Source organism: Camelina sativa, chromosome 17, assembly GCF_030686135.1.
Source record: "Camelina sativa cultivar CO46 ecotype springtype chromosome 17, ASM3068613v1".
In the NCBI taxonomy this organism is placed as follows: Eukaryota; Viridiplantae; Streptophyta; class Magnoliopsida; order Brassicales; family Brassicaceae; genus Camelina; species Camelina sativa.
The window spans coordinates 14355958-14372403 of record NC_141896.1 but is presented as its reverse complement, the minus strand read 5'-3'; the positions used below and the strand labels follow the sequence as shown (position 1 = coordinate 14372403).

The window sequence follows — 16446 nt, the reverse complement described above, 5'->3', positions numbered from 1 at the left end:
CTTTTTTCCTTTTTTTGTTTTGGTCATCACACAAATTCACCCAACAATATACTACTGCAAAAAGAAGAAAACAAAGAAAAATAACAAAAAACAAAAAAAAAAGATTTAAAGAAAAACTAATTTAAATGATCAAATTAAAACTATATCCATGAAATGAAATACGTATAGGTTGAAATTGAATGAACACAAATTAAGACAACTTGTGTAACCTGACTTTTTTATCCATACAATAATAGACTAAATCTCTAAATAGTATAACTAAATAATGAAAAAAAAAAACAAAAATTGGCATTAAAAATACTATTTTGAAAATTTTAACGAAAGAAAACATCACTACTTTGAAACAAAGTAGTAATGTTAAAACATTACTTAATATATAGTAAACTAAATGTACGTATCAACGTCTAGAAAATCAAGTGGTACAATTGTTTTAAGTTAATATTTGACCACTTATATATATCATTCTTCAACTATACAAATTTATTACATTATAGAACCGTAGCTTAAGAACATAAGATTAAATAATTAGAATTCAAATACATACATAATAACGCGGTTTACACGAACGAGAGAGGAGTGACGTTGTAGAAAGCACGTTCACATTTGTTAGCTCTGTTGATGATTTCTCTTCTTGGTAGACTAATACACTTCAACGTAAACAGCTCACTTTCTTCTTCTTCGTTTTTGTCTCTTATTTCTTTATGTGTCAAATTCACCAACCAGAATCTCATGACTTTTTCTTCCTTAGACACTTGGATATGATTACGATAAAATTATATTGATAGACTAAGAATGAACCTGGAGCTAGCAACATGCCAACATCAAAAAGGTCGAATGTGAGAGTAAATTTATTAAAATTAAATATATAATCATGCCTCACATACTCACAAAGATATATATATATATATATATATATATATAGATGCTTGCTTTTTTATAGTAATTCACTAGTAGAAGTGTAGAACATATCAAAACTATTCAATTTCTTAAAGTATATTTTCCCGACAAATGGAATACCTAGTCGTTAAGTATTATCTTTAGTGGATTACCAAGTTTTATTGGTCAAAATTCAGGACTCTATAAAAATACTATTTAAGGACAGTTTACTTCTTCACAAGGAGAAATTTATTAATAAGTATTCTATTATAGAAGTTTCAAAGAAAAATGTATAACGACGGAAAACAATATTGGATATATATTATATATATTACACAAATGGCTAGGGTCAATGTATTTTCGATGGAAATATAAGAGTAATTTCAAGACATAGCAAAAACAGGAACTCCAATCAAAATGAAGATTAATACTGTTTCTACTTTTACGTAAAAATATATACTTCGAATATAAAAATAAACTATGTTATTTTTAAAGGATTGTATTTTATACAATTTCTGGAATAGGAAAAAAGATGATGTATGTTTGTTCAATCAGTGGATTGCGTGAGTCTTTAAATTACACATGAGTGTTAGTTCGAATATGCTTGTCGTTTGATATTCTGTCCATTTCAATTTACTTATCTTATAGAAATGATCATATCACTAATTTTTATACTGTCTATTTATTTTGGATAAAACCGAACAAACCAATAAGTGATAGTGCTCCTTATCCTTTTTACCAACTCTTTTACGGGGTCAGCTATTAACTGGGCACCTGCTACATTATTTTACCGAAAGCCAAAAGGCAAAACAATCATGATGTGCATTCCCACTTCAGTTATATATTATGGAAGATATGCAAAAGTAATATCTTCAGTGGGTGGGTGCACTATTATAGTTGATTTATTATTTATTTTAAAAAATATTTGGAGATTATAACTTATAAGTCACATGAGATTTGGCTACAGAATCCTTCTTTCAAAATGAAAAACAATAAAATAAATAAAAATGTGGATTCAGTGTGGAATTCGTCTACAAAATTCACAAGAAATTGACCAAAAAAGTATTATTTTGTTATATAAACGTTCATACAGCTTTCAATAAAGGAGTTTTAAAACGTCAAGTAGACAACATACTCTTGGTAATCTTATTTTGCAGTTTAGTAATCACCAACCAAAGCTATATTGTGTGGCCCGCATGTTGTCTTATTTTTCTTCTTACTTTGCTTCTTCTATTTAAGTTACATCTCTTTCCCCTAACCCAGAAATTTCTATAGACACCTGTCTCTTCGTGTTTCATTTCCTTCATATATCATTCACATTTCTCTCTCTCGCTCTCTGCTCTGGAGACTTGAACAGATTATCCTCTTTTGGTAAATTTCACATTTTTGTTTGTAGTTGGAATTGTAATCATAATTCTTGTCTATACATAATCATCTCATCAAGCTATTTTTTCAATTTTCAAAGCTGTTTCTCTTTCTCTTTTCTTGTTTTGGGTATAATTCTTTTCTTGTTTCTTCTGTTTATCTTTTCTGCATGTTCTTTATTTTGAGTAAAGGTTTAGCCCTTGTGCACTTGAACTCTTGATCTTCCTGACAGCTTCTATCTTGACTATTTTTGTGGTATAAAATCATCAATATTGTTCTTACAAAACCCATGACAGATTTCAGTTTTCTCATGCAAAACAAGCTGTTTCTTGGGTTTTGTTTTGTCTTTTTTTTTTTTTTTTTTTTTGCTCTTTGGTGGACACACTGTCCATCCCGATTTTCTGACAAAAGACTACTTTTTCACCTGAAATAAATCCAGAAAAAAAAAACCAACTTTTGTCTTTTATGATTATATATATCTGATAATCTGAAATATCTAATGGTTTAGTTTTGAAGTTTCTGCAGGTTTATTATACAAAAGATGCAAAACGTTTCTGAAGACCAAAACCAAATGGTATATTTTGTTCTTTCTTTATCATAACTACTAATTATGTGATTAACGTTAAAAACCAAAAAAAAAACGTGATTACGCACAGCAGTGACGCAAACTTAGCTTCTTCTTTGATTATATATGGGTCAAAACTCTTTCTGTAGGTTTAAGGTCTGATTCTTATTATTATGCTAATGATTGTACAAGATATATATATATATATATATATATATATATATATATATATATATATATATATATAGAACATATGAGAGAGACCTAGGTAAATATACTAATTACATTTGTAACGTTAGTATTTAATACATATGTCTATATTATAGGTCACAGATGATAGACTTCCTCCATTTTCATGGGAAAGAAAGTTGAACAGCCAAGCTAAAACCCCTTCTGAGTTCAAACTGAGCAAACGAGATCATCTTCATCTGGTAATTTCATCTTTCTCTCCCTCATCATTCTTTATGATTAAATATTCTTCAATTAAAGAAACAGATTCTTAAATCCTCTTTCTTGCTATAAAAGTTATGCTTTAGGTCAGATGCTCTGTTCTTTGGAAATTATTAAAAAAACTTAAACCTCTCTCTGTTTTGGCTTTTTCGAATAGTTCCCATTAGGCTACAGATTGTGGCGTCACACCAAAGAAGAAGCGGCAAAAGGAAGAGTAAGAGATATTCTCATAGTTTTTTTTTAAGCTCACAAACATTTGATCACCTTTGTCTTCCTTGAATGCTGAAAACTTACTAAATCATGCAGGCTTCGATCTTCGATATCTTTAGAAAACACCATATAACGGGAGAACATGGCGTCCCTTTAGGAGGAATTGGGTATGTGATTCACAAATTTTTCATAAAACACAAAGTAACAATGCTCTAGAGTTATAAGATCCTCTGTTGCAATGTTCTAATGTACCAACACCGCGGGGCGTGTTTCAGTGCAGGAAGCATTGGAAGGAGTTACAAGGGTGAGTTTCAGCATTTCAAGCTATTCCCAAAAATTTGCGAGGAAGCTCCAATCCTCGCGAACCAATTCTCTGTTAGTAAATGATTATGAACATTACTTAGTTTCTTGTGTAATATTGGTGACTTTATGTATCCATCTCATGCTTCTTGATCTTTTATAATAATAGGCTTTTGTTTCTCGCCCTGGCGGTGTTAAACACTCAACTGTTCTATGTCCAACAAAGCCACAAGTTATTAAGTAAGCCAAATCCTTAGTTTTTCTTGTGTCTTCATCAGATCCCTAGTTAAAGAAACAGAGTCATGAAGGTGCAAATGATATTAATTGTGTTACTGTATATGATTGTGCAGAGACAATGGAGGTTATTTATGCAAAGGCCAAGCTCCAAAAATAGGAATTGAGTCTTGGGACTGGAACATGACAGGGGAAAAATCTACCTACCATGCTCTTTATCCGAGGTCTTGGACCGTTTATAATGGTATAATATTTGTCCCAAAATATTTCTAACCATGTCTGTAATACAAAATTAATCTATTGCAAAACACTTTATTTATAAAGGTTATCAAAAAATGTTTTTTACTTGATGAACAGGTGAACCTGACCCTGAACTCCGAATAGTGTCTCGTCAAGTCTCTCCCTTTATACCTCATAATTACGAGGAAAGCAGTCTTCCGGTTTCAGTTTTCAACTTCACGGTATGAATACTCTCTACTGTCGTTTACCTTAACGTTATAGGCTTATAGCTTAGGTAACAACTTGTGCAGGAGCTGATTGAGTTTTTTCATGTTTCAGGTGACAAATACTGGAGCAGAACAAGCAACTGTTACTTTGCTATTTACTTGGGAGGTACGTTATCTCAGTACATAGGAAATCTTCTCTAGTTCATGTCCTTTTAAGAACCTTTAGGAGATTGGTTTCTTCTTCATATTTTCACTATGTAAGATATTGACCCATTTGTCTCTTTGGTTAATTAGAATTCTGTGGGAGGAGCTTCTGGATTAACTGGACAGCACTTTAACTCAACAATGAAGTAAGACGCGCTCGTCATCTTATGCTGTAACAGATTTTGCTATGGCTCTCTTTTGCTGACATGTATCTTCATTCTCTTGTGGAATCTTCTAGGGCAGAAGATGGAGTTCATGCAGTAGCTTTACAACACAAGTAAAAACCCACTTTCTTTGATTGGTTTGGTACTCGGTTTTTTTAGCGTCAGTTACTGGAAAATTGTGTTGATGATTCGTTTTAATTGTTATGTAACGTACCTTGCAGGACAGCAAATGGACACCCACCAGTAAGCTACGCAATTGCCGCAAAGGAAACCGAGGATGTTCGTGTTTCCTCGTGTCCTTGTTTCATAGTTTCAGGAACTACTCCTAACAAAATCACCGCAGGAGATATGTGGGATGAGATTAAAAAGGTAACATATTTTTTCAAATAGTAATCTTTTGCAAGTGTTCACTATTTTTTTGGTCTAAAAAAAGATCAAAAGTTTTATATCTTTTTTGTTTCTGCTCTTTAGAACGCATCATTCGACAAGTTAACCAGCAATGCATGCTTTCCGTCGAAACCTGGAACTTCCATTGGAGCAGCCATAGCAGCAAAGGTGAAAGTTCCACCGGGCTGTGATCGAACAGTCACATTTTCTCTCTCTTGGGATTGTCCTGAGGCTAGATTCGACGAAAAGACTTACCATAGGTATGTGTGTGCTACCCACACTAGACTTCAATCCAACACATATTTTCTTTCTAACTTAAAAGAGTTCTATATGTAGACGATACACAAGATTCTATGGCAGTTTAGGAAATGCAGCGGTGGCAATGGCTCACGACGCTCTTCTCAGTATGCAAAACAATTCTCATTTCTTGTTTCTTGAGTCTAGTTAAAGTAAGAGATCATCACATTCTGATATTTAACTCCTTTCTATTCCTTTTTTCTTCCTTGTTTGTTAGACTTTTCTGATTGGGAGACTCAGATTGAAGAGTGGCAAGCTCCTATTCTTTCTGACACCACACTTCCTGAGTGGTATCGGATAACTCTCTTCAACGAACTATACTATTTCAACTCAGGGGGAACCATGTGGACCGGTAACAAATGTTTGATTGTTACACAAGTTTACATATTTCTGTAACTTCGATTTTCTAAACCCGGATTGTTTTTTTCTCTGTAGATGGTTTACCTCCAAAGCAAAGCTTAGATAGTATAGGAAGAAGAAGGATCTCTCTCAGTATATCAACCATAGACAATACTGAATCAGACCAGAACAACATAGCCTTAGACATCTTGGGAAGAATCGATGCGGTCTGCTCACAGATTCATGCACCTTTATCCTCAAACGCTGCCCTTGGAACCAGTATGATTCAGAACACCGCAGAGAACATTGGACAATTTCTTTACCTAGAAGGAATCCAATACCTAATGTACAATACTTACGACGTTCATTTCTACTCCTCTTTCGCATTGCTTATGCTTTTCCCAAAACTCGAGCTAAGCATCCAGAGAGATTTCGCGGCTGCTGTTCTGATGCATGACTCCAGCAAGAAACAAGTCATGAGTTCTGGCGAATTTGTTACCAGAAAAGTCCTAGGAGCTGTTCCTCATGATATTGGTTTGAATGATCCATGGTTTGAAGTAAATGCTTATAACTTGTTCAACACGGATAGGTGGAAAGACTTGAACTCCAAGTTTGTTCTTCAAGTTTACAGAGACGTGGTTGCCACTGGTGATCTAAACTTTGCGAAAGCGGTTTGGCCGTCGGTGTACACTGCAATCGCTTACTTGGACCAGTTTGATAAAGACGGAGATGGGATGATTGAGAACGAAGGGTTTCCAGATCAGACTTACGACGCGTGGTCTTGTTCGGGCGTTAGTGCTTACTGCGGTGGTCTCTGGGTCGCGGCTCTTCAGGCCGGATCCGCGTTGGCCCGTGAAATTGGGGACAATGGGGCTGCGGTTTACTTCAATGCCAAGTATGAGAAAGCAAGAAGCGTTTATGAGAAGCTTTGGAACGGTTCTTATTTTAATTACGATAATAGCCGAAGCGGCTCGAGCTCGTCGATCTTGGCTGATCAAATGGCTGGACAATGGTAGGTGTCAAAGATAGTAATGCTGCTTTTAGAATTTGACTTCTCGAGTCAATACTTAGTATTGATATTTCTGCGTTATGTATAGGTATGCGAGAGCTTGTGGACTAAAGCCAATAGCGAAGGAAGAGTGGATTAAGAAAGCGTTGGAGACTGTTTATGACTTCAATGTGATGAAAGTGAGAGATGGGACACGTGGCGCTGTGAACGGGATGTTACCTGATGGACGAGTAGACACAAGCACAATGGTGTCAAGGGAGGTTTGGGCAGGGACTACTTACTCGGTTGCTTCTTGTATGATTCAAGAAGGACTTGCAGATAAAGGGTTTAAAACAGCAAGTGGAATCTATGAGGCCGCTTGGTCTGACCAGGGTCTCGGGTAACCACTTCTTGGAATTAGTGTTTTTTTCTTTGTCAATTCATCAGTGTTCGTGTTCGACTAACAATTGTTGTTCCACCTTTTTTGGGTTGCAGCTGCTCATTTCAGACACCAGAAGCATGGACCACGAATGACGAGTATAGGTCACTTTGTTACATGAGGCCTTTAGCTATTTGGGGGATACAGTGGGCACACACAATGCAACCACCTAAGAGAGAACAAGAACAATCATTAAGGTCACAAGAGGAAGAGGATACGTCTGTGTTGTTTCAACAACACGCTGGGTTTATCAAAGTGGCTCACTATCTGAAAAACACCAAGGGAAAGGACCATAGAAACCGCCTCCAGACTACGTACGAAACCTTCCTCCGAATAATTCGCCTGTAGGCCAGGACACAACCTAATTATGCATAGTCGCATGCAACTCACAAGACGTTAAGTTCTGTTCAGATATATGCATAGCTTATTGTGTTCGGCTTTTCTTCGGCTTCGTTTACGCCTCTTTCTACCCTCTTCTTCCATGCGTTTACTTCAATTGTTAGATATTTCTTTACAATATTAAACAGAAACAACTGTTAATAAAATTTCTACAGTCTTGGCGTGCGCAGCAAATGCTTGGATCTAACTTATTTCATTTAAAAAGACAATTAAGTATGTCCCTGAGAAAAAGCATATATGGTAAACAACTAAAATACATAACTTTCCAAGCAAGAATCAGTAATAATGATCACAACTTCTTAGAAATTCATTGAGCAATAGCAGCAGTACAGATATAGAAGAGGAGCGAATTAGGGAATACTCAGATCACAGTGCAAAATCTATGAACTAGTTAAAATTGAAGAGTATGAACTAGTTAAAAAAGAATTGAAGAGTATGAGCAATTAATACTGTATAATTTTTATAATACTAGTAGTCACTCTGTGCTATGCACGGATTTAGTTTACATTGTTTTTGGATATTTTTTTGTAATTTTGGAGATTGTTAGTTAAAACAGTATTAATAAAATAAAATATTATGTAAGATTTGAGATATGAAAGTTAGTAAAATGTATATCTTTATATTTATAAGAGAAATTGTAGTTAAGAGCATATGGATAATTTTTTATTTAATTAGATAATAAATGCACTAATCTTTATATCAATTAGACAAATGTAATTTATATTTTCTCTGGTTTTTTACTTGTCGTTTTTGAGGTTTTCTCACACAAATTTTAAAAAACTACTAAATTGTCTGTTTTACTCTTTATTAATATATTTTATAAATATTTCATTGGTCAAAACTTTAAAATAGCAGGAAAGAGATAAAACTGGAATATTCACCAAACATTTTCATTGAAAACCTAAAATGACAACTAAATTAAAACGGAGGTTGTATTTCATTGTTATATGAGTCACATAATAAACTATGTGAGCGTTATAGATATGCAATCATTACATATTAATATATTTTCTTATATATGCAATATTTCTAAATACTATTATTAATCATTCATTACATTACTATAAATATTATGAAAGTTACAAAAATGAGAGTTGGTACAAAATATGGGATTGATGAGATGGAATAGAAAAATTAATAAAAAAATGTGTCAGGTTTATAAAAATACATTATTGTGAATTAATAACTAAAATTGTCTACTGTTTTAAATATATATTCAAGAGTTATATATTATATATATAGATGTCTGAACGGGCATCTTAGCTAATCAAATCATTAAATTTAAATATACATTCACTTCTCTCTTTAAACATAAATATATACAGTTATCTCTTTATCAAAAAAAAATATATATCCAATTCTCATTTAGTTATTAATAAATTATATTATTAAAATATACTTTAGTTTATTTTAAATGGATTGAAAATGAAATAAAATAATATAATATCAAGATCATGTGAATTATTTATATTAAAGTGTGGAAATAAAACAGCCAATTATTACTCGACATTATCCTATACAACCTAAATATTATAATCATATATTCTTAAACTATTTAATCATCAAATTATTTGTTAAGCAAAATTTTTATTATGTAAATTCGATTGAATAAATTTGTTACACTAAAAATTAAAAGAAACAAAGTGACACTTGTGAAAGAAGAGATAATCAAATGAAAATCTTTTGGAGCTATCGAAAAGAAAATTTTACTTTATTATTATATGATATAATATAGTAAGATTTTTTCCAACTCTTACTCTAAGAATATGACGCCCAACATCATTATATATAAAAATACTTTTAAAATCAAACACATGAAATTATTTATTTTCTTTTATAAATATTTTAAAATGATTGCATAAATCATCAAAAGATGAACAATAGTAAAAATAATTTAAATTTCTGGAGAAAAAATTCAAGACTTAGTAAGATAATATTTCTTCTAAAGTTAGGAACTTCCCAAAAATGGATGATCCGAACAACGATACTATTGTTACCGGTGTATTGTTGTTCGTTGGAGATTGAATCGAGGATAGAATAGAAAGTAAATGTTTTTGTTTTCACAATAGTCTGAATGAGGATGTGTTTGTATGGTAATATGTTGTTTTTAGAAAACTAAACTTTATAGAATGTTTGAGCCTTTAAGAGAGAGAAGGGGATTGAAATCAAACATTAATGATCATAAATTCGTAAATGTTTCTAAATAATAAGTTAAAAATGAGAAGTAATATAAACAAAAATGAGAATTGAGGAAATAGTAGATAGAGGCAATGCATAAAATGATGATATTATTTCAAATCAAAACATAACTGATTATGTTCATAATTTATTATGAAACTAGATGAATACCTGCGCTATGCGCGGGCTTATAGCTTACCGCTTTTTAAACAATTTGATTTTTTATGTAGAGTTTATCTATTTTTTAATTGTGGAAATCTTGAAAAATATAATTTGATTCTGATATTTTTTTTATACTTCAAATAGCTTTTTTCATTTTGCAATTGAATTATTAGATACATGCATAGACAACTTTATTTTGAAAGCTTAACCATTTTACAATTCTTGTCTAAAACTTCTAAAAAAAATATTCCAAATGAAAGCTTGATCTAAAGATGCATATTTTGTAACAAAGAGTTTTTTAGCTTCTCAGTTATATACTATGAACTACTAACATTTTAATTTATCAAGATTGATTAAGATAGACATCTTCCTTTCATGTTAGCTCTTCAATTTCTTGAATATAACTCTAGAATTATTTTATTTTTTTATAAGAATTTCATTTAATTTTATTTTTGACAATTTCTAAATATTAGAATATGAAAACTCCTTCCTCTTTGTCTCTGTATTCTGTTAAACCAACATTCTACAATTTTATTCAATTATCTTCCATTTGATAGTGAACAAAACTTCAATCTTCTTCAAAAAAAAAAATTTTAGGGACAAACTTTCATGAATTTCTCTACAATATTAACAAATATCTCTATCACTGCTGCAACTCTTCAAACTATTGACAAAATTATGACTCCTAAACTATATATCCATAGATTCATGGTTTACGCTGAGAGGAAGAAGCGGCTCTTGATTCAATCCCGATATTTTTTTTGTCTTTTGGTGATGCATCTACTTTTTTGGGAAATGTTATAAGCCTCTCTAATTTTTTTATGTAAATATTAAAACTGTTTTTGTAATATAAAAAAGAACAAAATACATGAATAGGTCTTTTTGCTTTTAATGAGGATAGACAAGTGGCACTCTCTCCACTACTGATGTGTCACTCAGATGGAGAGAATTGGCCATCTTTCATAATATAGATTCCTAATATGAAAACTTATAAATTTTAAGTAATTCAAAAATACCATGACGTTTAAAATAATAAGTGTGAATCGAACAAAATAATTATAGAATTAGATCAAAACCATCTCACAATCTTATGTAATTTTTCAGAAAGTAAGCTCAAAATTTTAATTTTTGTATAAACAATTTTTAATAAATTAAACTAATTTACTTAAATAATACCATCCCACCATCTTACTTAAATTTGATTCCGCTTGTCCCCGTGAAAATTATAGAAGATTAAAACATAGAAATTAAACCCAAGAATTCAAACCTATAAATTTAATTTAATGTTGGTATAGTTCTGAAATGAAACCAACCATAGAGTGATATAAGGTGGCTCTAGATTCTTGGGGCTGCATATGTTTCTGATTAAAGAAGGGATGAAGGAAATGTTGATGGCATTTTTTTGGTTTTATGGGCATGTAGTTAATTAGGTCCAAACCAAAAAATACAGGTGTCAGCAATATGGTAAGCCAAGTGTCATCTCCTTAGCAAAAGTTGAGAAAAACCTTCTCATATAATTTATTATGAAATTCCTAATATGAAAACTTATAAATTTTAAATAATTCAAAAATACCATAACGTCTGAAATAATAAGTGTGAATCGAACAAAATAATTATAGAATTAGATCAAAACCATCTCACAATCTTACGTAATTTTCCAGAAAGTAAATACAAAAATTTAATTTTTGTATAAACAATTTTTAAAAAATTAAACTAATTTACTAAAATAATACCATCCCACCATCTTACCTAAATTTGATTCGGCTTGTCTCCGTGAAAATTATAGAAGATTAAAACACAGAAATTAAACCCAAGAATTCAAACCTATAAATTTAATTTAATGTTGGTATAGTTCTGAAATGAAACCAACCACAGAGTGATATAAGGACTCTAGATTCTTGGGGCTGCATATGTTTCTGATTAAAGAAGGGATGAAGGAAATGTTGATGGCATTTTTTTTTGTTTTATGGGCATGTAATTAATTAGGTTCAAACTATAGTTATTTAGGTCCAAAAAAAAAATACAGGTGTCAGCAATATGATAAGCCAAATGTCATCTCCTTAGCAAAAATTGAAAAAAACCTTCTCATATTATATAAGATCGAAGAGTCTGAACTAGTTAAAATTCACAAAAATTAATAGGTTACGTAGACAAAGGGGATGCTGTTCACATATATATCTATCTTATGCCGATGTTATATCGTAGTCTAAGTCTTATATATATGATCCAACGGTGCTTTATGAGTAAGAAAATGAAACGAGTACTTTTGTTGAATGACAAGGGTTAAAATACTACTTTCACTGATGGGATTTCTTCGTACTTATTTTGATCAGTACATATCTTATTTGGAGCTACAAATTTGTAGTTTTCATGCTGCTAAGCTTTACAAGGAGAAAGCGGTGAGCCACAAAGACAGTCGTTACCTTTGAACGCGCTGGCCGGGAATTTTGTCACTGGAAGCTTTCCACAAAGATGGTTTTGACTTAAGTTCAGGTTTTGCAGTCCAGCTACCGTCACAGATACCTTCCCAAATACTAAGTTCCTTGACAGATCCAATATTCTCAATGATTTCGCAAATGTTAGCTTCCCCATGTCAAACCGTAGTTTGTTGCCTAACGCTTGAAACTCCAGCAGCTGCTTCGCTTGGTTTAGGAACCATGTTGGACTCCCATAGATCTCGTTTTCTGACAGATCAATGTAAGAGAAAAACTTTGCTCTCGGTGGCTTCCAATCGTCTAACCTCATCTTGATACCGCATTTTACCAGTTTCAACGAGTAGATAGACTGCGACGAGGTCACCCATTTCGGTATTGTTTTAAGATTGAATTGGTTGTACGACAAATCAAGTAAAAACGATGCCACCAACGATCTTCAATGTAGGGAATGGACCGCTTAAAAGATTGTGGGAGAGATCAAGATGAGTAAGTTTGGTCATATTGGCAAAACTTTTTGGTACGACCCCCGAAAACTGATTCTTGGAGAGATGCAATAAGGAGAGCGCCTCAAATCTTGATAAATAGTTGGGGATCGTCCCCGAGAGCTTGTTATGGCCTATGTCGAGGTACACGAGACTGGGTGCAAGCAATGCAAACGACGGAGGAAGTTTTCCGAAGAATCGGTTGCGGGAGAGATCAAGAAAACCAAGCTTGGTCATAGATTTGAAGATGTCAGGGATGGTGCCAGAAATGCGGTTTCCGCCGAGACTGAGCCAAGTTAATCTATTCAACTTAGATATGGAAGGCGGGATCGGACCAGTGAACTGGTTGTCCTCCAGGGTAAACTCTTCCAACTGGGTTAGCGCGCCGATGTTAGCCGGGATGGGACCAGATAGACGAGTACCCCTGAAGTCAACATACTTTAGCATTGGTAATTGGAAAAGAAACTGTGGAAAAGATCCAGTGATATTTCGAAGATAGGTGAAGTAAACCCCCTCAAGGTGCTGAAGTTTGGCCAAGGCCGGCGAGATTGTGCCAGAGACGACGCTTTGGCCTAGAACGCTAGATCCCGAGATTCTCAATGACGTGACGCGGTCGCCGGTGATGCAAATGACACCCATCCAGGAGCAACATTCAGTACCTTTTTTCCACTGGCTTAGAATGCCCAAACGATCTCGGGTTATACCCGATTTGAAAGCTAAAAGACCCGCCTCGTCATCAGGATGACACATGGCAGCTCCGGTGGGGCTTAGACACCGGAGGAAGAGAACTGCGGCAAAGATGAATAGAGTGAAGGATCGAGTTTTCATGGTGGTGTTGTGTGGTGCGATTGAGAGAAGCAATATGTAGCTATTAATAGAGTGAGTGTGTAACTCTCTGAGATCTCATCTCATTTTATTTCTTACATTTTTTAATTCTTATAACACGTTTATTTTTGTGTAGTAAAATTAATTTAAACAAAAAAGTTGACGATTTTTGACCAATCCATTTGCATGTGGCAATAATCATTGGTATCCGTAATAAATGGCCCTAATCATGGTCGAGTTTTAGTTCCCCCAGAGACTTCAAAAACACTATGTCGATAGAACATACTATTCATGTATTACAGTAAGAAACACATGTGTTTAATACCAAGAGCCAATAGTTCAACTCATATTTTTTTTTGGCAAAAGCCTAAAGATTGCTGATTTAACCATGTAAGCTGTTATGGTTTCGGGTCTAATGAGATGTATGTGTTTCGACCCAAAACTTCTTAATTATTTCAGAAAAAAACAAGAAAAAAAAAACACGTGTTACATAAACCGATATATAAGATCTTGACAAATTAAAGAGACTTGATCACATGTTACATACTTGGTAAGCGCTCCTGTATATTTCAATCCACAATCCACCGTTGGTCAGTAATTTTAAAAGCTATTAACTTGCAATTTTAAATAATGCAAGGTTGTTGCGTAGAACACAAGTAAAGATTCGAGATGTGATTGTTACCAGAGTCTTGAGGAGGTTGTCCTGTTGATCATGTGGAAATAAGCAATTTAAGAGTTCAGTTATATACTTAACGCTAACAGTTTAATAAATTAGCTTTAACGTTAAACTACTAGGAGTCGTTTGGGTTTGAGGTAGCAACAAAAAACTTCACAATGACCAATTCTCGTTTATATTCCATTCAAAGGAAAACCAAAATCTCTGTAATATCTTTCCTGAACGAAAATACAAAACATGCCCTCATGATCATTAATTATATATGCGTTTGATATTATAAAGGTCAATTTTTATTTTTATTTATAGGTTTAGCCACAATTTGATTTGCCCAATTATTGATTGGAAAACAGGTTTCTTTCATCGAAACTCTGAAGCATCTTTACTGTCCAAGCTACAAATTCGTCTCTTAGCTACTCTTAAAGATGCATAAATTAATTTCCTTCGACTTTCGACTTTTGATTTACATCAATAGTGGAATGATGTAATAAGCACCACTGAGCGGAGCCGGCCAAGGATACAAGCAAGGTTGCGGCCGATTATTGATTAAAAGAAATTCGGCCATCTTGTTTTGTAGTAAACATACATGTAGCCTGGTGGCAATGTTTAGTTAATTCTGTCGTTCACCTCCTCAGTTCGAGACCCAAGGTTGATAATTTTTCATTATTATTTATTTTTCGTTTTTATTCAAAAATAATAGCTTCAAATTATTTGAAAAATATCTAATAAATATTACTTTTTTAGAAAACTGAAACGACCGACCTTTTTTTTTCTTTTAATAAATAATAATTAATATAAATATATAAATAAACTACAACTAGTGGTCCCATACCCACTAGCCACCTAACCACATTCACAATCAAAAGCGGAACAATAACAAGCAATATCCAATAATAAACCAATAATACTCCAACAATAATCCAATATCATAGCATAAACAATAACCAAATACCAAACAACAAGAAACAAGGAACCAGCAACCTAGCAATGTTTCTAATGACTCAACTCTAGCAACCTAGCAATGCCAGACAACATCCAATCGAGTCCCTAGAACATCCTCCTCTTCATTGCCTTGATTCCACGATCATACTTTGCCTTTACCTGCACACCACAAACCACAATTGAGATGCGTAAGTATTATCATAAATACTTAGTGAGGCAATCCTCCCATCTACTGGGCTATACACACAAGCAACAATGATTCCAAAGTTCCAAAGCAAGCAACAAACAAACACACAAACCAGGAAATCAAACATCGTCTCGCTGGAAGGGAGGTGTCAACCGACACCAGCCTAGTGTCGACCAACACTGGCCTTGGTGTCGACCGACACTACCCCACAGTGTCGATCGATGCCCAATTTGCTGGTGTCCATCGACACCAAGTGGTGTCCATCGACACCAAGTGGTGTCTATCGACACTCCTTCTGCAACTGCGATCTGCGCGAAGTTGAGAGTCAAATCTGACTCCCAAATCTCCTCCAACTCGTCCAATACTCGAAACCCAGGCCTTATACCACCGTAGGAACCTGTATCAACCAATCCCAGCAAGAAAAACACACAAAAAAGCAACAACAAGCAAGAACAAGGGAATCAAAGGCTTAGATTAGCCATGGTCATGCACTCACCTCTTTCAAGAAGATTCTGACCAACAAGAACGAATTCCCTCACTCCTAGCAAGCTTCTAACACCTTCCCAGCCTTAGATCTCCCAAGAACAGCAAGGAATCTCTCAATCTCTTCCCAAAAGCTCAAGAACACTCTCTCTTTGTGTTTTCTCTCAAAAACGGCGAATAACCCAAAACAACACGACCCTAGGTCGTTTTCTTCCTCTAAAACTCGATTTTAGGGATTCCCTAAACCAACCACGCAAACCGGACAATTAAAATTGAACCGACCAAACCGGCCACAATTGGTGTCGATCGATGCCTCACTAGAAGGTGTCGATCGACACCCTTACCAAAATACCAAAAATTGGTTTGCGGGTGTTACAAAAACCACAGGAAAAAAAACTCAATTAAAGGATCATTCT

The 16446-nt window shown here is 33.9% G+C and overlaps 3 protein-coding genes across 4 annotated transcripts; 1 reads left to right on the top strand and 2 right to left on the bottom strand.

The window, feature by feature from the left end:
• Positions 1-1980: 1980 nt before the first annotated feature.
• On the top strand, positions 1981-7837 carry LOC104757723 (uncharacterized). 2 transcript variants are annotated; one of them, XM_010480486.3, is made up of 19 exons: positions 1981-2247; positions 2758-2815; positions 3133-3237; positions 3414-3470; positions 3563-3633; positions 3742-3841; positions 3936-4006; positions 4117-4244; positions 4358-4461; positions 4559-4612; positions 4741-4796; positions 4889-4927; positions 5036-5183; positions 5286-5461; positions 5538-5605; positions 5716-5850; positions 5934-6849; positions 6935-7225; positions 7321-7837. In XM_010480486.3, the coding sequence occupies exons 2-19, from the start codon at positions 2783-2785 to the stop codon at positions 7610-7612; spliced, it is 2844 nt and encodes a 947-aa protein (XP_010478788.1). In that variant the 5' UTR covers positions 1981-2247; positions 2758-2782; the 3' UTR covers positions 7613-7837. The 2 variants fall into 2 exon arrangements, with proteins under 2 accessions (XP_010478788.1, XP_010478789.1); XM_010480487.3 differs by having other exon boundaries at positions 2019-2247; positions 2767-2815.
• A 4452-nt stretch (positions 7838-12289) lies between these two features.
• Positions 12290-12766, bottom strand: LOC147923719 (polygalacturonase inhibitor 1-like). Its single transcript, XM_087497105.1, has one exon. It carries the CDS (start codon positions 12746-12748, stop codon positions 12380-12382), a length of 369 nt encoding a protein of 122 aa, XP_087353231.1. The 5' UTR covers positions 12749-12766; the 3' UTR covers positions 12290-12379.
• A 56-nt stretch (positions 12767-12822) lies between these two features.
• Positions 12823-13748, bottom strand: LOC104759650 (uncharacterized). Its single transcript, XM_019239179.2, has one exon. It carries the CDS (start codon positions 13746-13748, stop codon positions 12846-12848), a length of 903 nt encoding a protein of 300 aa, XP_019094724.2. The 3' UTR covers positions 12823-12845.
• Between the last annotated feature and the right edge of the window lie 2698 nt (positions 13749-16446).